At 33.9% G+C, this 24306-nt stretch overlaps 1 protein-coding gene across 9 annotated transcripts in view; it reads left to right on the top strand.

Moving 5' to 3' along the window:
* EXOC6 (exocyst complex component 6) overlaps nt 1-24306 on the top strand; it is a 194901-nt gene that overhangs the window by 57622 nt on the left and 112973 nt on the right. For all 9 annotated transcript variants that reach the window (XM_079137555.1, XM_079137558.1, XM_079137556.1 and 6 more), the window contains 3 exons: nt 10092-10296; nt 13595-13750; nt 15613-15681. In XM_079137555.1, the coding sequence (XP_078993681.1) occupies nt 10092-10296; nt 13595-13750; nt 15613-15681 (430 nt within the window). The remainder of the gene's footprint in view (nt 1-10091; nt 10297-13594; nt 13751-15612; nt 15682-24306) is intronic.

The raw sequence follows: 24306 nt of genomic DNA, 5'->3' as shown, positions 1-24306 counted from the left end.
GACAATATAAATTTTAGTTTGTGTGTATACTATTAATATAGCCTCTTTTTTTCTGTTGCACGTCCTCATATTTTAAAGATTCAAATAGTAGTCTTATGTGTTTGCTGCAAAAAACAAAAAACAAAACAAAACAAAACAAAAAACAGGCATCACCTTCCCTGTTTTCTATTTACCATTCCTCCTTCATAGGGGCAAAAATTTTATCTTTCTTTAAAAAAATTTTTTTTTTGTAGATGGACAGAATACTTTTATTTGTTTATTTATTTATTTACTTACTTTTATGTTAGTGCTGAGGATTGAAACCAGTGCCTCACATGTGCTCAGCAAGCACTCAGCCACTGAGCCCCAGCCCCAGCCCCCAATTTTATCTTTCTTAACTGATTATTTTGACATTTAGATTTATGTTTTCAAATAACTAAATTTTATTATTGCCTTACTATTTTCCAGTTTAGGGCATTATTTTTTCAATAATATACTCTGATATTTATATTAAAATGTTTTCAATTATCCGCCACATGTCTCATATCTTCTTCCCTGAAAACATTATTTGGCATGTGTTTTGTATTTCTTTTAGTCTAGAACAGTCCTCCTACTTTTCTTTGTTTTTCATGAAAAAGTCCAGGTCAGTTTTTAAGGATCGAAGCATTTTGGATTGTCTCTTTATTTTCTCATGATTAGATTCAGGATAAATGTTTTAGGCAAGAGTGTGATTTCAGTTTTAATTGTGTACCTCTTCATCGTATGACATTAAAAGTCATTTACTATCAGGTTGTTTCTAGGTTATGCTGAATTTGATCGTTTGGTTAAGGGGACTAAATCTCTTTTGGAAAGGTTTATTTTTCTCTTTGCAATTAATAAGTAATCTGTGAAGTGACACTTTGAGACCTGTTTCCTAATAACCTTTTATCTAATGGTTTTAGGATTCTTGCTTTAAACAGTTATTATACTGAAGTTATAGTTTCTTTTTAAAATGCTATCAGTCCTTTAACATTTATTAGCTGACTTTTTCATATAAAGGACTTTCCTTTTTATCTCTCTTTTCGTTGCTTCTGATAATTGCTGTGGATTTTTGGGTGTTTAAAAATAAGTGTCATAATTTATTAATGCCATTATTCTATTTGATGCACAGATTGTTATAAATTTTGCTAGAGAAACCCCTCAAACCAGTTTTTGTGTCCTTCTATGTCTTTGTGTACTTTCATTTGTTGTACAATAAGATTTTCTAGCCTCTCATTGTATTTTTCTTGCTCCAAATCTGGAAACAATTCTCCAAGGCAACTTGGCTTCTTTTAGTCAGCAGTAGTCTTTAGAAATCAAGATCTACACGTAAGATGGGCTCATTCCCCCCGCCCCCGTCGCAACACACATATATATACAGACAGTGCTCCACGCCCCCATTCCCTCTGTCTTCTAGGATTTTGAGTGAGAAGTTTGAAAATTACCATTGCCATTGAGAAGTTTAAAGTCTGAAGTCATTGTGATTTCTCCTTCATCTGTAACCCTTTTTCTTATAATGTACTTTGGTATAGGTCTATTTACTTCCATTGTGATGGATACTTGCGGAGCCTCCTTTTAACTTTAGAAACTATCCTTCAATCCGATAATGCCTTTAAATGCTAGGAAATTTACTTGAATTATGTTTTTCCTTCTACTTTCTGGATTTTTTTTCTCTAGGACAGGTATTAATATTCAATCTTCTAGATTAGGTCTCTACTTGACCTTTTAAAAATCTCATTGTGTCTTTATTTTTTCTATGCAGTTTCTTCATCTTTATCTTTCAGAGATGATGCTGGTTTTTTTTTTTTTTTTCCCATTCTGCTGTCTGATTTTTAATTTTTAGGAGGCCTTTTCTCCCCCCACTCGCACATATCCCATACTAGAAATCAAACCCAAGGGAACTAATTTTTGATCTCTAATTTTTTTATTTATTATTATAGTGTTTTCTCTGAATTCTGAGATTTTAGATATGCATTTTCCTTACATAATATGTTTCCTCTAAATTTTTAATATTTGTTTTTACTCTCCCTTTCCTGTTACAGGTATTTCTCAGATGTTTGGTAATTCTATGATTGATTACTTATATTAAAATGTGGTATATATAACAAACTGATTAGAAGCTCTGGGGGTGTTGGTGGAACTTGATTGTGAATTTTACTGTAAGGTTATTTGGTTGGACTCTAAAGCTGGGAAACTTCTATCATTAATATCTCAAGGTCTTTCTTCTGAGTCTTATTAGATTCCCCAGAGGAAACTTCCCCTGTCTTGTGTCTAGAGGGTGAAAAAATCTCACTGCCAGCATTCTGGGATTTCAGTTGAGGGAGAGGACGTCTAGTGTACATGTGTCTCTGGACCAGTACTATGGTACTAAGTCTTAACTGGTCCCCCCTAATCAGAGATTGTTTTAGTCTCCTTAGCCTTTTCCAGAATGGGTGAAGGACAGTTACTTATAGGCTTGGAGCGGGAAGAGAATTTGGAGTCTGCATCACATTTTCAACCGCCTTCCTTATTTTTTTAAATTTAATTTTTAAAGCAGATACATAAAGATTGTACATGTTTATATACTACCATGTAATGTTTTGATACATATATATATATTATATATTGTATAGTGTTAAGCCAGGATAAATATATCAATTTCCTTAAACATTTATCATTTCTTTATGTTAAAAACATTCAACATATTCCTTATTTTAGTCCTCCTTTCTCTCCTACTTCCAGAAGTAGTGGGATTCTTATCTATTCCTGAGTCTTTTGCAGATTCTACAGAATAAATTAGATTATTCTTGGCTTCTCAACTGTTGGCTTAAGATTTAGTTTTCTCGGGTCTGCTCAGTTCTTACCATTTGCCTATCAGTTTTCTAGCTTCTAAAATTTCATTTTTGTTTTCCTTTTCTCTCCATTGGTATGGGCTTGTGCTTAAAAAAATCCTTTGTTCATTGATATTTCATAAAGGAGTGAAAGTGAAAACATGTATTCAATTTGCAAACTTATTGTATTTTAGGACTCCATTTTCCTTGCTTTGATTTATGGTGCCTTGCCATTTTGTTGTAAAGGTTAAGTATTTATATTGGATAATAAGGTAGATAACAGACATGGACAGATTTTATTCCTGCTAATCAACCAGAGATTGTAAACTCATGACCTGTAGAGTCAAACACTCACAGATGTATTTGCTTTAATTTATAGAGCATTTAAAAATTTTTTAGTAGTTACTATCACTTCAAATTTGTTTTTTAAAAAAGTCTAAATTTCTATTCAGATGATTTCCTAATATGAATGTTATATCTTAAGCTCAAGCTTACTTTTCTGATTCCTTTTGAATCTTTTCACTTGGTCGTTTCACTCTTCATGTTCACCATGTCTGAAGTACGCTTAAAATCTTGTGTATTTTGGAGCTTGGCTTGTTTTCTGTCAAATGTGTTATAAATATTTTCTGTATGTAGAGTGCATTTTTTTACTTTTTAGTTTTTTTGCCGAGTAGTTTTTCAGTTGACTTTTTTAGTATAACGTAAACAAAAATGGATGGATCATAAATCTGCAATTCCCTGAATTTTTAATATGCAAACACACCTGTGTAACCACCAAGATCAAGACGTTGAATGTTATTACTACTTGAAAAGTTTTTGCCACCCAAAACAAGACATAGAATGCTTTCATTACCCCTACAAAGTTTCCTCACCCTCTTTCCAAACAATTCCTCCTCCATGGTCTAATTTCTATCACCATAGATTAGTTTTATGTATTTTTAGAATTAATATAAATGGAATCATTGCCACTCCAGATAATGTTTTTTTGAGCTCTGTTCTTGCATATTTGTTTCTTTTCATTGCTGAATAGTATTCAGTTCTAAGACTTTGTTTCTTAGAAGAATTCACCAGTTGATTGGTTCTTGGGTTTCCTGAAGTTTTGGGGTATTGTGAATAAAACTGCTGTGAAATTAGTGTCCAAACCTTTTTGTAGGCATATATTTATATTTCCCTTTAATAAGTATATATAAGTAGAATTACTGGAGTATAGCACAGATGTATACTGTGCTTTATAAGAAACCATTAAATAGTTTTCTAAAATAGTTGTACAAGTCACAATCCCACCAGCAATGTGTGAGAATTCATTTTCTCCACATCCTTGCCAACATCTGGTCAGTCTGTTCTAGTTGAGTCATTTTGGTAAATGTAAAATAACATCTCATTGTAGCTTCAGTTTGCATTACAGATGTCCTTATGACTGATGTTGTGTTTCATTTCATTGCTATTTGGTCATTTTTGTATTTCCTTTTGTGAAATGTCTGTTCAGACTCATGTGTGTATATGTCTTGGTAGCACTGGGTTTGAACACATGGGTTCTTTACTATAGCTACATCTCTAGCTCTTTATTTTGGGACAGGGTCTTTCTATATTGCCCTTGCTGGCCTTTGAACTTGTATAACTCTTGCCTTAGCCTCCCCAGTAGCTGAGATTTTGAGTGTGCACTACTAGACTCTGCTCTTTTTCTTTTTCTTTTTTTCCTTTTTTTAATAAGAGTTTATTTTTAGAGCAATTTAGATTAATAGGAATGTTGAACAAAAAGTACAGAGTTCCCATATATTCTCTGCTTTCTCCCATGCACAATTTCCTTATTATTAACATTTGTTTTAGTAGGTACATTTCTTATAATCAGTGAACCGATATTGGCACATTATTATTAACTAAAGTCCATAGTTTATATTGGAGGGGGTTTCACTCTGTTGTACATTTCTGTGACAAATACATAATAACATGTATCCACCATTGCAGTACTATTCAGAAGCATTTCACTGCCTGAAACATCCCTTATTCTCCATCTTTTCTCTATCTATTCCCTCACAAACCCTTGCTAGCCATTGACTCTTTTCATTTCTATAGTTATGATATTTTCCAGGATTGAGAGTTGGAAGCACACAGTATGTTACATGTTTTGCCTGGTAGTATGCATTTAAGATTCTTTTATGTCTTCTTATGACTTGATAACACATTTTATCACTGAGTAACATTGAATTTTATGGATTTACCACAGTGTTTATTTTGTCATCTATTGAAGAGCATTTTGGTTGCTTCCAGAAAATTAATGTTTATAACAGCTTTATTCATAATTTGGGAGTGATTGTCAATAAAGCTGCTATAAACATTAATTTTCAAGGCTAGGCGTGGTGGCACATGCCTGTAATCCCTCCCAGCAGCCCTGAAGGCTGAGGCAGGAGGATTGAGAGTTCAAAGCCAGCCTTAGCAAAAGTGAGGCGCTAAGCAACTCAGTGAGACCCTGTCTCTAAATAAAATACAAAATAGAGCTGGGGATGTGGCTCAGTGGTCACGTGCCCCTGAGTGCAATCCCCAGTACTCCCCCCAAAAAAATTCATTTTCAGGTTTTTATGCACATAGGTTTTCAATTCATTTGAGTAAATACCTAGGAATGCAATTGTTAGATCATAATGCTTTATCTTCTTTGATGAGTTGTCAGTTTAAATTTTTGCCTACTTTTTAATTTGGTTGGTTGTATTTTTATTATTAAAGTATTTTTGTATAGGTTGAATACAAGTCCTTTATCAAATATGGGTTTTGAAAAATTTTCTCCCATTCTGTCGCTTGTACTTCCACTTTCTTAATAGAGTCTTTACGGAGCAGAAGTTTCTAATTGAAATGAAAACCACCTTTTTTTTCCCCCATAGATTGTGCTTTGGTATTATTTCTAACATCTCATTGCCAGAACCATGGTTACTAGATTTTCTCCTATGTTGTATTTTAGTGTTAGAGTTTTATATTTTACATTTAGATCTGTGATTCATTTTGAGTTAATTTTTGTGAAAAGTGAAGGGCCGTGGACTTATTTATTTACTTATTTGTTGCACATGGTTCTGAAATGACTACACTTTTCTTTCCTTTTTTGACAAAGGTCATTTGACTGTATTTGTGTGGGTGTATTTCTGTCCTTTGTATTCTGTTCCTTTGAAATATTTGTTAATCCTTTCACAACACTGTCTATTCTATTAATGTAGCTTTATATTATATCTTGAAGTTGAGTAGTGTTAGTCTTTTGACTTTGTTCTTCAAGATTTTGTGGCTATTTACCCTTTTATATAATTAGAATTTGGTTGACAATATCCACAAAGTAAACTGCCAAAGTTTTTTGTTTTTGTGATGCTGGGGAGCCAACCCAGTGCCTCGCACATGCTAGGCAAGTGCCCTATCACTGAGTTACACCCCCAGCCTTCTGCTGGAGTTTGAATGTGATTGCCAAGATGAAGTTTGGAAGAATTGTTATCTTGATAATATTGAGTCTTCCTTCATATGAACGTGGAATATCTCTCCATTTATTTAGATTTTCTTTAATTACTTTCATCAGTTTTGTAGTTTACCTCACATAGATCTTATATTTTTTTAGATTTACTCCTAAACTTCTCATTTTGGGGGCACTAGTGTAAATAGTCTTGTTTTTAATTTCAAATTCCAGTTGTTCCTTTCTAGAAAGCATTTGTTTATAAGCAAAGCATTTAACTTTGTGTATTAACTTTGTATCCTGCAACCTTGTTATAGTCAAGTATTAATTTTAGAATTTTTTTCAGTTGTTTGGAATTTTCTACATAGACAATCATGTCATCTACAAGGACTTTTCTTTCTTTCTTCCCAATATGAATACCTTTTATTTCCTTTTCTTATATTGCCATAATTACTGCTTCCAATGTGATGTCGAATAGAAATGGTGAGAGTTGACATTTTTTCCTTGTTTTCAATCTCATGGGGTAAAGCATCTTGTTTCCTGCCATTAAATATGATGTTAGCCTTATATGATTTCTCTTTTTTATAGTTTGTTAAGGCATATTTTGTAGCTCAGAATGTGGTCTGTCTTGGTGAATATCTTATGTAAGCTTGAAAATGTGTATTTGGTAGTTGTTAGATGAAGTATTCTATGCATGTCACTTAGATCCAATTAATTGTTGGTACTCTTTGATTCAGTGTATCTTTATTAACTATCTTTCTGCTGGATCTGTTAATTATTATTAGAGGGGTGCTGAGGTCTGTAACTATAATCATAAATATGTCTATTCGTTTTTGCAATTCTGTTGACTTTTGCCTCCCACCTCTCTTTAGTAATGTTGAGGATTGAACATAGGGCCTTGAGTGGGCTAAGCGGGCCCTCTAACACTAAGCTATATTACAGTCCTATCTCACGTGTTTTTGATGTTAGTCATGTACATAAAAAGATTGTTATGTTTCCTTGGAGAATTGACCATTTTACCATGATGTAATTCTTCTCTTTATCTCTGGAAATTTTCCTTGTTCTGAAGTTTTCATTATCTGAAGTTAATATAGCTGTACTATCTTTCTTTTGATCAGCATTAGCATAGTATATCTTTTCCATCCCTTTATTTTTAATCTTTTTGCATCTTTATTTTTTTAGAGAAATATAGTTGGCTTATCATAAGGCTTACAGAAGAAAGCATAGGATATCTTCATAATCCATGGGTAAGGAAAGATTTTTTAGACAAGTCACAAAAAAGTTACAAAAAATTGCTAAATTGGATTTCAAAATTTAGAATTTCTGCTCATCAAAACACATCTTTACTTTGTATAATGTATAAAATGATCACAAAATTATGTATCAATTAAAATAATAATTAAAAAGAGGCTTTTTATGAACCAGGGATTGAACACTGGGGTCCTTTAACACTAAGCCACATCCCCAGCCCTTTTTAAAATTTTATATAGAGATAGAATCTCACTGAGTTGCTTAGGTAAGTTGCTGAAGCTAGCTTTGAACTTGGGGTTCTCCTGCCTCAGCCTCCTGAGCTTCTAAGATTACAGGCATGTACCACCACACCTGGCTAAAAAGAGATATCTTTAAGAAAATTAACAAATAAGTCACAGATAAGGAGAAAACTTTTTTTATCCTACTAGGGATTGAACACGGGCATTCACCAACTGAGTCACATCCCCAGTTCTTTTTTTTTTTTTTTTTTTTCTTTTTTTAATTTAGAAACAGGGTCTTGCTAAGTTGCTTAGCGCCTTGATAAATTGCTGAGGCTGTCTTTAAACTCACTATCCTCCTGCCTCAGCCTCCCAAGCCACTGGGATTACAGGTGTGTGCCACTGTACCTGGTACAAGGAGAAAACTTTTATAGTATGTTTTCTGACAGATCTCTTAACCACAATATATAAAGAACTTCTATGAATTTATAATAAAAAGACAAAAAAAGATTAAAAACAAGAAACTTCTAGTTTCTTGTCTGTGAATAGTTTGGATGTCATTGCTCCTGTCCTCATTAAAAGAAAAATTAAAAAGTGAAGTTAATGAAAAGTGAGCAACTTTCCTTAAATTGACCAGAGAATTGAGGTCACCAGGTAAACTAATCCCCGTAAAACTGGAGAGACAGGCAAAGATATATTGCATTGTACTGGGAGCAGAATTCACTGTTGGTGTCTGGTAGCAACACTTAAAAGGTGATTCAGCATGTATTAGTTTGATAGGTGGGGGGGTTCGCACATATTAATTTTACTTTCTGGAGCCATACTAGATTCTCAAGGTGAAGCCTGGAGAAAATTTCAGAAAGAGGAGAAAAAAAGTAACCAGTTTGATATAGAGTACCCTGTTCTCTTTAACAAAATACTTTAGCAGAATTTTGATATTAATTCCATTACCTTAATATGTGTTGAGCCAACAAGACCTTTGATTTTTTCTTTTTTTTCTTTGTTTGAAGCATATATTATTGTTTGTATTCTTTTTTAAATTTATTTTTATTGTAAACAAATGGGATACATGTTGTTTCTCTGGTTGTACATGAAGGAAAGCTATACCATTTGTGTAATCATACATTTACATAGGGTAATGGTGTTTGATTCATTCTGCTATTTTTTCCTCCCCCCACTCCTCTTTTCCCTCTATACAGTCCCTCCTTCCTCCATTCTTGCCCCCCTCCTATCCCCCCTTATGTGTCATCATCCGCTTAAGAGCAAGATCATTCGTCCTTTGGTTTTTTGAGATTGGCTTATCTCACTTAGCATGATATTCTCCAGTTTCATCCATTTGCCTGCAAATGCCATAATTTTATTATTCTTTATGGCTGAGTAATATTCCCTTGTATATACATACCACAGTTTCTTTATCCATTCATCAATTGAAGGACATCTAGGTTGGTTCCACAATCTGGCTATAGTGAATTGAGCAGCTATGAACATTGATGTGGCTGCATCTCTGTAGTATGCTGATTTTAAGTCCTTTGGGTATAGGCCAAGGAGTGGGATAGCTGGGTCAAAGATTTCTTCTTAAGTTAGTTTATATATTTTGTGTTTTTTAAAAAATTTTGTTTTTAAATTTACTGACATAAAGATATTAATAATTAATAATGTTCTCTAACCATTCTTTTAATGTCTGTAGGATCTACTATTCCTTTAATTAGAATTAAATCTGTTACTTTAAAAAAATTTTTTTAGTTGTTGATAGACTTTTATTTTCTTATTTGTTTATTTATATGTGGTGCTGAGAATTGAACCCAGTGCCTCACACATGCTAGGCAAGAGCTCTGCCACTGAGCCAAAACCCCAGCCCTTAAATCTGTTTTTGATATTAATGGTATGGAATGATATTATGATGTGAGAGACAGTATAAAATTATATATCAAGTAACTACTATAATTCAAAAATATAATAGTTTCCTATTGTTCGTTTCAATAACAAAAAGACAAACAGTGGAAAAATAATGTATGCATTTAAAACACAGGTTACTATGATGATGCTCTTGATGATATATATTTAGATAAAGTTAAATAGTGAAGTTCATATTAGTGTGATGATTTCATCCTGTAAATTGTATATGGTATATAGTGTGTGCTTCCTGAATAGAAATAAATGGGAATTTTACTTATTTTAACTAGTAACTCCCTCTGTCCCACTTGTTTTTGCAGTGCTGGGGATCAAACCTAAGGCCTCTTGTATGGTAGGCAAGCACTCCTTATGCACTGAGCTACATCCCTAGCTCCTATTACTCCTTTTTCATGGGAGTGTTAAACTGATTAGTTATTTGGACTTGTGAAATTAATGTGATAAGAACTTTATTTATAGAGTTTTATTTTTGACTTCTCACAGGTATTATTCTGCCCTAAAAACTATGGAACAGTTAGAGAATGTATACTTTCCCCGGGTTAGTCAATACCGGTTTTGTCAGCTAATGATAGAAAATCTTCCTAAACTTCGTGAGGATATTAAGGAAATTTCCATGTCTGATCTCAAAGACTTTTTGGAAAGCATTCGAAAACATTCTGACAAAATAGGTGAAACAGCAATGAAACAGGTGAGATTAAAAATAATTTTAATTTAATATTTAATAATCTAAGATAAAAAATATATTTCAAGATTTACTACTTTAACTTACATGAAATGAGTGTTTTTGGGTTTGTTTGGTTAGTTTTACCATTTTCTTATCCTTCCGGGTTCTTGTTTAGAATGGATTTTGTCAGTGTTTTCTTTGGATTTTTAACTAGTCCATATTTAAATACAGTCAGTCTAACTTGAATTCTTCAATCACTCTGCTGTAGAAATGTACTTCAGAGAAGTCTAAAGACTTCAGAACTTCACCTGAATTCTCAGTAGTCTTCTTCACTTGCATGGTGTTACATTAACTTTTGCCAGTGCCAAATGTGCTATAAAATCAGCTAAAAACTGGCAGCAACAGAGACAGGTAGAAGCCCTTTTATGCTAAGGTTCTAAATTGTTCTCTTTTTAAAACAAATTAAAAATTTTGCATTAAAAAGTCTTACAGTTCAATAATAAAAAGACAAACTGTCAGTATTCAGCAATTATGAAGTTTTAGTTCTGCCTTTTCAGTCTGTGGTTCTACTCCTGTTTAATCATCGAGAAATAAAACATGGCCTTATATGTTCACAGCAACTTCGTTCACAATTAGTCAAAAATTGGAAACAACTCAAGTGGCTATCAAAAGGAAAGGAGAATGGATACACTCTGGTGTAGTCATATCATAGAATAGTACTTAGGAATAAAAAGAAGGGATTACTGACAATATAACATAGGGATCTCTCAGATAAATATCTTGTCGAACTATAGAAATTGAGCACAAAAGGCACAAGCAGTATTATTCTGTTTATATGCAGTTTTAAAGCAGGCAAAACAAGATTAAAAAAAATCAGTACAGTTGTAGGCAACTGGAGGCTCGCGTGGAAAGATTGGGAAAGGAAACAAGTGAAGGTAGAAATATTCTATAACATGACAAAATGTACTGTCAAATTGTACAGCTTTGAGGTATGGATTTTAATGTATATAAATCTTACTCCAAAGAAAATTGTAAAAAAAAAAAGGGGGGGTAATATGTGGAATGAGTGGGTAAATGTATAGATGAAACAAGAATGTAAAAATTTATGCCAGGTGAGTGTTGCACACCTTAATTCCAGCAACTGGGGAGGCTGAGGCAGGAGGATTGCAAATTTGAAGCCACCCTAGGCAATATGGCAAGACCCTGTCTTTAAATAAATGAATAAATGAATAAGAAGGTAAAAATATTACTTGGTAGAGATGAATGATGGGTACCTGGGAGTATGTTATATTAATCTATTTACTTATACTTTAAATTTTCATTGTTGAAAAGTTTTAAAATGATTACTATTTAATTCAAATTTTAAAGAGCTGTTAAAACTCCATAATAGTTATTGCATCATAAGAATAAAACAGTGCTCAACATGATTTCTAATGCCTGATTTTTTTCCCCCCCACCTATCACAAATTACTTTTGGGAAGCTTTTATTTTATTTTTATAATTAAAAAAGTTCATCTGTAACAGACCAGTGTTAAATTGGAGGAAATTAAAATTCTGTATATGAACTGAATTCTCTATTTTAATCTTTTAAAGGATTATCTATAAATCAGATAATTTCTGTTTTACTCTGTCTCAGCATTGTATAGTAGTATACTATATGCTAATTTTTTTCTTTTTTTATTAAGGTGAAATTCCCATAACAATTAACTACTTTAAATGATTTAGCTGCAGTTGGTACAGATTTTGTACAACCATCATTTCTATCTAGTTTCAAAACACTTTTCATCACCTCAAAAGGAAACCCTGTGTCCATTAACAGTTACATCGTATTCTTCCCTCCTCCCAGCCTCTGGCAACCACCAATATGTGTTATGTCTCTGTGGATTTACCTATTATGAATATTTCATATAAATGGAACATATAATGTATGACCTTTTGTGTATGACTCCTCCATGTTAATTTTCTTTATTAATACTTGTAGGATGTATTGATTTTGAAAATTCTTTACCATGACCAATTTACTTTATAAAGTTAAAACTATATACAATAATATAGGACTTGTACAATAATGTTTTTTGAACTAGCTTGTTTTTTTCTCAGTTGTTGTTAATTCTTGTGTATCTGTAGGTGAGCATATAAGACTCAATTTTCAAATGGTTTAATGTTTAATACCTGGTTGACCAAAAAATATCCAACAACTTTATTTGCCGTAAATGAACAGAGCTACAAAATAGAATTTAAGCCAAACTTACTACCTGTCTTTTCTATGGAAGCCAGATCTGTGGTCATTTTCCTCATCAGTGTGGTGATGGGAATATGGTTTGTTAGTGATAGTGTAGGAATAGAAATGGTAGAATTGTAGGCCAGTGGGTTAAAGTTCCAAGATCAGGTTAGTTACATGGAAAAGGTAGAATCTAAGAAGCTATGAGAAAATAAAATTCAAAGTCATAGTTCAGGAAAAGAATCCAGAGCTTCTGAATCTAGAAAGTATAATTACCCAGATTACTCTTGTAAGTTAGAAAAACCCCATGTTTAAAGGGAAATTTATAGCCTTAAGTTTACAAATTAGGAAAGAAAGGCTGGACCCAATGATCTAATAGTAGCCATTTCAGGAACTTAGAGGAATAGAAAATTAGACTCAAAGAAAAAAGAAAGAATAAACTTTCCTTTGTCCATATATATAAATGTGTTATAGTGAATCTCTACGTAGTGTACAACCACAAGACTGGGATCCTAATTAGATTAAAATGTACTCTGTGTTTGTATAAATATATCAAATTATACTCTACTGTCATGTATAACTTAAAAATAACAATTAAAAAAAGCCCAAAACAAGTGGCCTCTTGGTAAGGTCATGAATAAATTTTCATGGTCAGATTACATAGAACCGTATAGGAAATGAGATATTAGTTATTTTATGTTCAAATCTCAATTTGAAAATATGGACAGATTTTGATCAGTTTGGGGGGTAATAATCTGATCTGAATTTTCCTCATGGTTTAAGACATACATTTAAGAACATGGAAGTGAAAAAAAAAAAAGAATAAAAATAAGAGCAGAAAACAATGACAGGAAGTAAAATATAGTAAGTTGAATGACAAAGCCAAAAATTGGTTCTTAGTCTTTTCAAATAAGGTTGATAAACTCCTGCAAGACTGTTTGTAAAGGAAGAGAGAGGACACATATAAATAAACAAGCACACACTGCTACAGATACTATACCTACATTAAAAATATAAGGAAGTATGGACAATATTTTGAACCAGCCAGTTTCTGCCATAATAAATTTTGAAATAATCTGAATTCTGCTCTCTTCAAAATAGGCACAACAGCAGAAAGCTTTTAGTGTTGCTCTGCAGAAGCAAAATAATGTGAAATTTGGGAAGAATATGTATATAAATCATGATAGAATTCCAGAAGAAAGGAGTGAAATTGTATTGAGACATGTACTGGAGGAAGAGGATGAGAATGAAGAGGAGGTAATAGGTTTTTAAAAATCTATTATTAGATAACTTTTTTGGATCATAATGAATATCTTTGTGACCCTTAGTTTTTCCATGAATTCATGTTGACTCTTCATCTTTCCATTGAATTTATGTTGATCAGATTGCAGGAGGCATTGTAATCATCTGAAGTTCTAGAGTACATAATTGATAAACAAACAGGACATATTATAGATTATACTTATAAATCCATTGATAGTTGAATCTGGGTGTTCTGCCATAATTAGTGGTAAAAATGTAAATCTGATAACTTTTTTGTAGTAGTCTTACATTTGAGTTATCTTTGGCAAATGTTTTATTTCATAAGGTTTTGACCCTGCCATTTGGTCCAGTTCTAGCTAGCCTAATCTTTTTTTTCAGTTGGTTCTGAAATGCTGCAAAGTAGTTCTATTTTGATTACAGTTAAGCTTAAAAGTTTTTTGAAGTCCTAAAAGGTCTAGAAACCTTGAAATTATCTTTAAATATTTATTTTGTCATCACTTGTATCCAAATTTATTTTTATCCTATTGTATTTTTTATTTCCTCCACAAAGTCTTCTGTTGTGTCTGACTTTTATCTTCTTTGAATTCGTTTGAATTTAGTTGAATTTCATGACTCTCATAGGGAACCTAGTTACTCTTTATCAATGAGACCTTAAATTCTTTTTCTAAGAATCTAACTGGGACACCATAAGGACTCTTAATTGAATTGTCTGAATATGTGCTCAAAGCTTCCTCTGTAGATGGGGAAATAACTAAGTGTTTACTCTATGCATTTCTGCTGTATGTCTGAGGGTGAGACTATACACACACTTGTATGTGTGCATATATATATATATATGTATCTGTGTATACATGATATATATTGATGCACATGTGTATGCAGTGAACATCTGTTATCAACCTGAATACAGACAAATGAATAGCCTTAGGTAGATAAATATTTTCCTGTTGTGGAATTAGTGTGTCTTGGTTTGTCCCTTGAAATTAAATAAGTGATTTTGAAATATACACTTATGCTCTTTTTTAATATTCAGAAAATTTCTATTTTTTCTCTAGAAGTTCAGAATAGTAAAAACAGACCATCTAGTTTTCTTACCTCTATTTTCCCTGGTCTGTTTTGTATTAGCTGCTGAGAGTATTGCAATGATGCCTTAAACCCAGATCTGTACTCTTAGAGTAACTTGGTGGTTTGCCTGTTCTCTTGGATCTCTTCTACTATTACTACATTTTGTTTCTATCATTTTCCCTAGCAAGTAACATTATAATAAAAATTTAAGAATTTAAGAACTTAATTAAAAACTGTATTCTTTAAAAAAGTATTGCATACTATTATATTTTATTAATTCCAAGCTGCATTTTTTCATATTATAACATTCCAGAAGTTGGTATACGTTTCAGTATTGCTGGTGTCATTGTTTCAAGTGACTGCATTTTCTTCTATAGTGTCCCATAAAATAATAGTGATGGTGTCTTTAATTTGAATAATGGTAAACCATATGATATAGCTGCTTAGCAGAAGGAACTTTTGTCTTATAGGTAAACCACGAGTTCGTGCATCATTTTAAAAAAAGCAACAATGAAGTATCTAGTTATTCATAGCAATTTTCTGGTATTCTATTAAGCACAATAAAAATATGCTTTATAATCTAAAGTAGTCAATAGTGTAATAAACAGATAAAGAATAAACTACTGAAAAAAATGCCATAGTAAAATAAACCAGGTGTTGTGTTTATATTATATGCTTTCTATGGGAGAATTAAATGAATATTATAAAACAAAGTCCATGAATTTCCTTGACTAACTTATGTTATTAATATTTTGAACTATGATTTTTTAAAAAGTGGTTTTATTTTTCAGGTCTTAACTGTTCAGGATCTTGTTGATTTTTCCCCTGTTTACCGATGTTTACACATTTATTCTGTTTTGGTAAGAATATTTCGTATTTATGTTTGTACATATATTTAAATTATTTAAAAGGCATGCACACAGTTTAAGCTTTAACGAATGATCATAAGCTCAGATACTATAAATCTTCATACAGTAAATATTTGTGAAATATCTTTATAGTGTATAAGGCACTTTCTTTTTTTATCTTACAATGATCAAATTTCAAGTAACATGTGTATTATAGGAACCTTATAGTAGTGTACAGTTGTGTGCATATGACAGTGTTTCGATTAGTGATGGACTGCAAGTATGGCAATGGTCCTGTAAGATTATAGGGAGCTGAAAAATTTCTCTTGCCTATGGACAGCTATAGTCATGGTAATATCAGCACAGAGCAAATGTGCTTGTGGTGATCCTGTTGTAAACAAACTGTGCTGCCAGTCATTTGAAAGTAAAGCACACATACTTCTGTATAGTATAAAATACTTGATAATAATAGTAAACAACTATATAACTGATTTATGTATTAACTTTTATTGTTATTTTAGAGTATAGTCCTACTTAAAAAAGGTTAATGGTAAAACATCCTCAGGCAGGTCCTTCAGTAGGTATTTCAGAAGAAGGTGTTATCAAAGTAGATGACAGTTCCATGTGTTATTGCCTTTTAGTAAAAAAGATGTAGCTAAGGAAGGCAGTGATCTTGATGATTCTGACCTAGGCTAATGTGCAGTGCTTGTTTCTTGGTCTTTAACAAAAAAGTTTTAGAAGTAATATTAAAAATTAAAAAAAATTAAATAGACTATACCATATATCCTAGGTGTATTGTACACTCTATCATCTAGGTTTTTATCAAGAACACTTACGATGTTTGCACAATGAACACAAAGCATTTCTCAGAATAGATCTCTTGTTTTATGGTAATGTTGCAGCACATTTACTTATAAATATGTTATTTCTACATATGTTTTACTTCATACTGTGTTGTTCTTATTTTTGATTAACCAGTCACTTATCCTTTTAAAAAACTGCTTTATTAAAATATAATTCACATACTCCAAATTGATCCTTTTGAAATATATAGTTCAGTGATTTTAGCATATTCACAAGTACATGCAACTGTTTCTACTGTTTTCATTCCAAAAAAACATTTTTTTTTATTTAGTAATCATTTATTTGAGACCACACTCTATGCTGGGTACAGTGCTTAGCATTGGATGTACAGAGATAGAACACTCAGTATCTTTCTCCCTTCTGGGAGTTCACTTTGGAATTGGGAAGGATGACAGTTAAGACATGAGGACTAGCAGTAGCTTCAGTGGGATGGGCAAAAGGAATTGGTGCAAAGAAGACTGATTTCAGAAACGTGAGGAATGAATGGCAGGTGAGGAAAGATGGAAAGTGAGTTTAAGAGATTATAGTGGAAAAAGAGATAGTATACCTCCACACAAATAAAATGGGCCCATTCACGGTTTTCTGTTTGTTACTAATGTATAAAGCTTGGAAAATTTCAACGTAAATACATTTCTGGGTTTTCTTAAGTTAGAAATGGATACCTGGAGATCTCTTTTCACATATGACTCTAATTAGCTGGGAAAGGGTAGTGGTTTCAAGCTTTTTTTTTTTAAACAAATGGGATACATGTTTTTTCTCTATTTGTACATGGAGTCAAGGCATACAATTTGTGTAATCATAAATTTACATAGGGCAATGTTGTTTGATTCATTCTGTTATTTTTTTCCCCTTCCCCACTACCCCTCCCACCCCTCTTTTCCCTCTTTACAGTCCTTCCTTCCTCCATTCTTACCACCCTCCTTATCCGTAACCCTAAACCTAACCCTAACCCTAACGCTAACCCTTCCTAATGCCCATTATATGTCCTCATCCGCTTATCAGCGAGATCGTTCGTCCTTTAGTTTTTTGAGATTGGCTTATCTCACTTAGCATGATATCCTCCAATTTCATCCATTTGCCTGCAAATGCCATAATTTTATCATTCTTCATGGCGGAGTAATATTCCATTGTATATATATGCCACGGTTTCTTTATCCATTCATCAACTGAAGGGCATCTAGGTTGGTTCCACAATCTGGCTATAGTGAATTGAGCAGCTATGAACATTGATGTGGCTGTATCTCTGTAGTATGCTGATTTTAAGTCCTTTGGGTATAGGCCAAGGAGTGGGATAGCTGGGTCAAATGGTGGTTAAATTCCAAGCTTTCTGAGGAATCTCCACACTGCTTTCCAGAGTGGCTGCACTAATTTGCAACCCCACCGGCAATGTATGAGTGTACCTTTTTCCCCACATCCTCGCCAATACCTATTGTTGCTTGTATTCTTGATAATCGACATTCTAATTGGGGTGAGATGAAATCTTAGGGTAGTTTTGATTTGCATTTCTCTTATTACTAGAGATGTTGAACATTTTTCATATATCTGTTGATTGCTTGTACATCTTCTTCTGTGAAGTATCTGTTCATTTTCTTAGCCCATTTGTTGATTGGATTCTTTGTATTCTTGGTGTAGAGTTTTTTGAGTTCTTTATAGATTCTGGAAATTAGCGCTCTATCTGAAGTATGAGTGGCAAAGATTTTCTCCCACTCTGTAGGCTCTCTCTTCACATTACTGATAGTTTCCTTTGCTGAGAGAAAGCTTTTTAATTTGAATCTATCCCAGTTGTTGATTCTTGCTTTTATTTCTTGTGCTATGGGAGTCCTGTTAAGGAAGTCTGCTCCTAAGCCAACAAGTTGAAGGTTTGGACCTACTTTTTCTTCTATAAGGTGCAGGGTCTCTGGTCTGATTCCGAGGTCCTTGATCCATTGTGAGTTGAGTTTTGTGCAGGGTGAGAGACCTTAGGGGTTTAATTTCATTCTGTTGCATATGGTTTTCCAGTTTTCCCAGCACCATTTGTTGAAGAGGCTATCTTTTCTCCATTGCATATTTTTGGCCCCTTTGTCTAGTAGGAGAAAATTGTATTCTTTTGGGTTTGTGTCCATGTCCTCTATTCTGTACCATTGATCTACCTGTCTGTTTTGGTACCAATACCATGCCGTTTTTGTTGCTATTGCTTTGTAATAGAGTTGAAGATCCGGTATTGCAATACCCCCTGCTTCACTCTTTCTACTGAGGATTGCTTTAGCTATTCTGGGTTTTTTAATTCTTCCAGATGAATTTCATAATTGCTTGCTCTATTTCTGTAAGGTACATCATTGGGATTTTAATTGGAATTGCATTGAATCTGTATAGCACTTTAGGTAGTATGGCCATTTTGATAATATTAATTCTTCCTATCCAAGAACATGGGAGATCTTTCCATCTTCTAAGGTTTTCTTTAATTTCTTTCTTTAATGTTCTGTAGTTCTCATTGTAGAGGTCTTTCACCTCTTTTGTGAGATTGATTCCCAAGTATTTTATTTTTTTGATGCTATTGTGAATGGCGTAGTTTTCCTAATTTCTCTTTCTGAAGATTCATCTCTTATGTATAAAAATGCATTGGATTTATGAGCATTGATCTTGTAACCTGCTACTTTACTGAATTCACTTATGAGTTCTAAGAGTTTTCTGGTGGAATTTCCAGGTTCCTCTAAATATATAATCATGTCATCAGCGAACAGGGATAGTTTGAGTTCCTCTTTTCCAATTCGTATCCCTTTAATTTCTTTGGTTTGTCTACTTGCTCTGGCCAGAGTCTCAAGAACGATGTTGAATAGAAGTGGTGAAAGAGGGCATCCCTGCCTTGTTCCAGTTTTTAGGGGGAATGCTTTCAGTTTTTCACCATTTAGAATGATATTGGCCATGGGCTTAGCGTAGATGGCCTTCACAATGTTAAGGAATGATCCCACTACCCCAATTTTTTCTAGTGTTTTGAGCATGAAGGGATGTTGTATTTTATCGAATGCTTTTTCTGCATCTATTGAAATAATCATGTGATTCTTAACTTTAAGTCTGTTGATATGGTGAATGACATTTATTGATTTCCGGATGTTGAACCAACCTTGCATCCCTGGGATAAAACCCACTTGATCGTGGTGCACTATCTTTTTAATATATTTTTGTATGCGATTTGCTAAACTTTTGTTGAGAATTTTTGCGTCGATGTTCATTAAGGATATTGGTCTGAAATTTTCTTTCCTCGATGTATCTCTGTCTGGTTTAGGTATCAGGGTGATATTGGCTTCATGGAATGAGTTTGGGAGGGTTCCCTCCTCTTCTATTTTACGGAATACTTTGAGAAGTATTGGAATGAGCTCTTCTTTAAAGGTTTTGTAGAACTCGGCTGAGAACCCATCTGGCCCCGGACTTTTCTTTGTTGGTAGGCTTTTGATGACCTCTTCTATTTCATTGCTTGAAATTGATTTATTTAAGTTGTGTATGTCTTCCTCGTTCAGTTTAGGTAATTCATATGTCTCTAGAAATTTGTTGATGTCTTCGAGGTTTTCTGTTTTGTTGGAGTATAGATTTTCAAAATAGCTTGTATTTCACTCGTGTCTGTTGTGATATTTCCTTGTTCATTCCGAATTTTAGTAATTTGAGTTTTCTCCCTTTTTCTCTTTGTTAGCGTGGCTAAGGGTTTATCAATTTTGTTTATTTTTTCAAAGAACCAACTATTTATTTTGTTAATTTTTCCGATTGTTTCTTTTGTTTCAATTTCGTTGATTTCAGCTCTGATTTTAACTATTTCCTGTCTTCTACTACTTTTGGTGTTGGTCTGCTCTTCTTTTTCTAGGGCTTTGAGCTGTAGTGTTAAGTCGTTTATTTGTTGATTTCTACTTCTTTTGTTGAATGCGCCCCATGAAATAAATTTCCCTCTAAGTACTGCTTTCATAGTGTCCCAGAGATTTTGATATGATGTGTCTTTGTTCTCATTTACTTCTAAGAATTTTTTAATTTCCTCCTGATGTCTTCTGTTATCCATTCATCATATAATAGTGTATTATTTAATCTCCAAGTATTGGAGAAGTTTCTGTTTTTTATTCTGTCATTTATTTCTAATTTCAGTCCATTATGATCTGATAGAGTACAAGGTAGTATCTCTATCTTCTTGTATCTGCTAACAGTAGCTTTGTGGCATAAAACATGGTCTATTTTAGAGAAGGATCCATGTGCTGCTGAGAAGAAAGTGTATTCATTCTTTGTTGGATGGTATATTCTATATAAGTCGGTTAAGTGTAAATTGTTGATTGTGTTGTTGAGATCTATGGTTTCTTTATTCAATTTTTGTTTGGACGATCTATCCAGCAGTGAGAGAGGTGTGTTAAAATCACCTAGTATTATTGTGTTGTGGTCTATTTGATTTCTGGAATTGAGAAGGATTTGTTTGACGTACATGGATGAGCCAATGTTTGGGGCATAGATATTTATGATTGTTATGTCTTGCTGATTTATGCTTCCCTTAAGCAGTATGAAATGTCCTTCTTTATCCCTTCTGACTAGTTTTGGCTTGAAGTCCACATTATCTGAAATGAGGATGGGTACTCCAGCTTTTTTGCTGTGTCCATGTGCATGGTATGTTTTTTCCCATCCTTTCACCTTTAGTCTATGGGTATCTCTTTCTATGAGATGGGTCTCTTGCAGGAAGCATATTGTTGGATTTTTCTTTCTAATCCAATATGCCAGTCTATGTCTTTTGATTGATGAGTTCAGGCCATTAACATTCGGGGTTATTATTGTGATAATGATTTGTATTCCTAGTCATTTGACTCATTTTTGTTTTTTGACATGATGTGGTTTCTCCTTTATTTGGATATTCCTTTAGGCTAGTTCCTCCCGTTGCTGATGGGCATCGTTGTTTTTCATCTTCTCCTCATGGAATATTTTGCTGAGACTGTTCTGTAATGCCGGCTTTCTTTTTGTAAATTCCTTTAGCTTTTGTTTATCATGGAAGGATAGATGTCAGTGGGACATTGGTCATTGGTCAGATGTCAGTGGGACTCTGAGATATTGCAGATTTCCTCTATTGGCTTATAGTGTCCCTGTAGATTTCCAGTGTATCACCTCCCAGCCTTTAGTAGCCTGAAGTCTTGGAGTAACTTGATAATGCAGTGCCTCCGAAGACAGCTGCCCCTATCCTCCTACTGGTTCCAGGGCTTGGAGCTGGCTCTGTGTGGAAAGGCTCTCACTGGGGGGCCTGCTCTGAGAAGCTGACTGTGTGGGAGGAGCCCACTGCCAGAGTGTGCAGGGCTGCCTGGGGAAGACTCTAGCTGCCCTGCCCTACTCTGATAAGCTGCCCCTATCCAGGCCTGCCGCCCAGGCGGAGCTTCACCCGGTGGGGGAGACTCACCACGTGGCTCTATTTTAGTCCGAGTCTCTCAATGCCTCCCCTTCTTGAATCCTGGGTTCTGGAGCGACTGGAGATGCAGTCACCCTCTAGTCTGCCATCTTGAATTGCCCCATGGAACGAGCCTGCGGCTGGAGGGGGTAGGGCCGCCTGGAGAAGTCTCTGGCTGCCCTGCCCTGGTCCCAGAGGCTGCTTGCGGGTCGGAGCTCTCTGCAGGCTCGGGGACTTGTGGCTGGCTCTGTGTAGAAAGGCTCTCACTGGGCGGTCTGCTCCGAGAAGCTAGCCTTGAAAGGCGCCTCCCGCCGGAGGGAGCCGGGCTGCTTGGCAAAGTCCCTGGCTGCCCTGTCCTGGTCCCTGAAGCTACCTGCGGGCTGGAGCTCGCTGCGCTGGCTCCGGGACTTGGAGCTGGTTCTGTCCCAAAAAAACATTTAATTACCTCAAAAAGAAACCCTGTGCAGTAGGAATCACTCCTCATTCTCCCCTATCTTCCCCCAGTCCCTGGTAACCATATATTTACTCTGTTTATACGGATTTGCCTGTTCTAGTTATTTCATCTAAGTAGAATCTTTTTATATGTGGCATTTAGCTTCTGGCTTCTTTTATGTAGGTGAAAGTTCAGGTTCGTGAGATCTTTATTCTTTTTTAATATTGGTGTTTATAGCTATCATTTCTCTGTACATACTGGTTTAGCTCATCTCATAAGTTTTGGTATGTTGTGTTTTGTTTCCATTTATCTCAGAAATATTTCTGAGTTATACTTTGTTTTCTTGGTTATTTGAGGGTATTTGGTATTTATTTAATTTCTGTATGTGTGTTTCTGAATGTTTCGAATTTAATCTAATTGTGGTCAAAGATTATACTTTATATGTTTTCTGTTCTTTTTAAATTTATTGAGTCTTGTTTTATGGCCTAACATGATTCTGTCTTAATAAGAATGTATATCTGCTGTGACTGGGTAATATAGATATCTGTTAGGTATAGTTATTTTCTAGTGTCATTCATATCTAATATCTAATATATCCATGTTGATCATCTTCTTGTTCTGTTATTGAAAGTGGGAGTATTGAAGTCTCCCTCTGTAACCTTGGAATTGTCTATTTCTTTCCTTCAGTTCTGCCAGTTTTTGCTTTATGTGGTTTTGGAATTTTGTTGGTAGGTGAATATATGTTTATAATTGTTATGTCTTCCTGATAGGTTCTTCCCTCCCTCCCTCCCTCCCTCCCTCCCTCCCTTCCTTCCTTCCTTCCTTCCGTGGAAATTGAACTCAGGGGTGCCCTACCACTGAGCTATATTCTTAGTCCTTTTTATTTTTTATTTTGACCCAGTATCTCCCTAAGTTGCCAAGGTTGGCCTTGAACTTGTAGCTGGTTTACATGTTTTTAGAGGCCCCTCCTGAAAGACTAGAGTAGTTCATACCATCACTACTACCAATACAAAAGAATAACTCCACACAAAATTGGTATTTTATTTAAGTAAAACAGAAACAAAACTGGTAATTTACAGGGGAAATTATATATTACTGCTAGTTCATTTACATCTTAAAAATCAAACTTTTGAAAAAAATCAAATATTCATTGTTTACAAATAGTTTCCTCAATTTATCAATCATTGCTTTTTAATTTTGTTTGTAGTTCTGTAAATTGTTACAAGGTTAAATCTGTTAATCTTCCTTCATACTTCTTTTCCCTGCTTTTATTTGGTTAGAGTAGCTAATAGTAATTTATATGTTCTTCAAGTCTCCATTTAAAGCTACCTAAATTCTTTTTGGAATACAGTGAGTTAAAAATAAAATTCTCATTAGCTTCCTGAGTTTTTGGGATTGCAGACCCCAGTCTCTGATCCACTTTTTCATCTTAAAATGCCCTTTTTTTGGTAATATTTTTTGGTTTAAAATCTATTTTAGCTAATGAAATCTATCTATTGGGTGCTGTTGACATAGTAGAGTTTTGAGGTTTGCTTTATTCTGTAAGGGTAGTGTGGTGCCCCTCCCCAACTGGAAATGTGAATTCAAAAAGAAAAATCATAAATACAATCTTTCAAAATGATAAGGGAGATGGTGTTCATATGTTTTTTTAAGTAAATAATGGTTTGGATATATTTAAATAAGATTTTAACATTTTTTTATTTCATTGTTCATGATATGCTTGATATTATATTATTTGCATTTATTTAAACTAATGGTGAAAAATTTACTCTATTACAATTTTATGAGGAGGACCATAACTATTTTGAAATTCTTTTAATTATTTGAGTACAAAAAAGAAAAAAAAGGAAGGAACTTCCTTAGGAGATACCTATGTAAAAAATTTTTTTGCATTATGAATTTGATTTAGATAGTGTTTTAAAAACTCATGCTTTTTATAGCTACTTAAATGTAAAGAAAATAATAT

This window comes from Sciurus vulgaris (genome assembly GCF_902686455.1).
Source record: "Sciurus vulgaris genome assembly, chromosome: 4".
In the NCBI taxonomy this organism is placed as follows: domain Eukaryota; kingdom Metazoa; phylum Chordata; class Mammalia; order Rodentia; family Sciuridae; genus Sciurus; species Sciurus vulgaris.
Note: the sequence above shows the minus strand (reverse complement) of the source record. Positions and strands in the feature narration are given on the sequence as shown.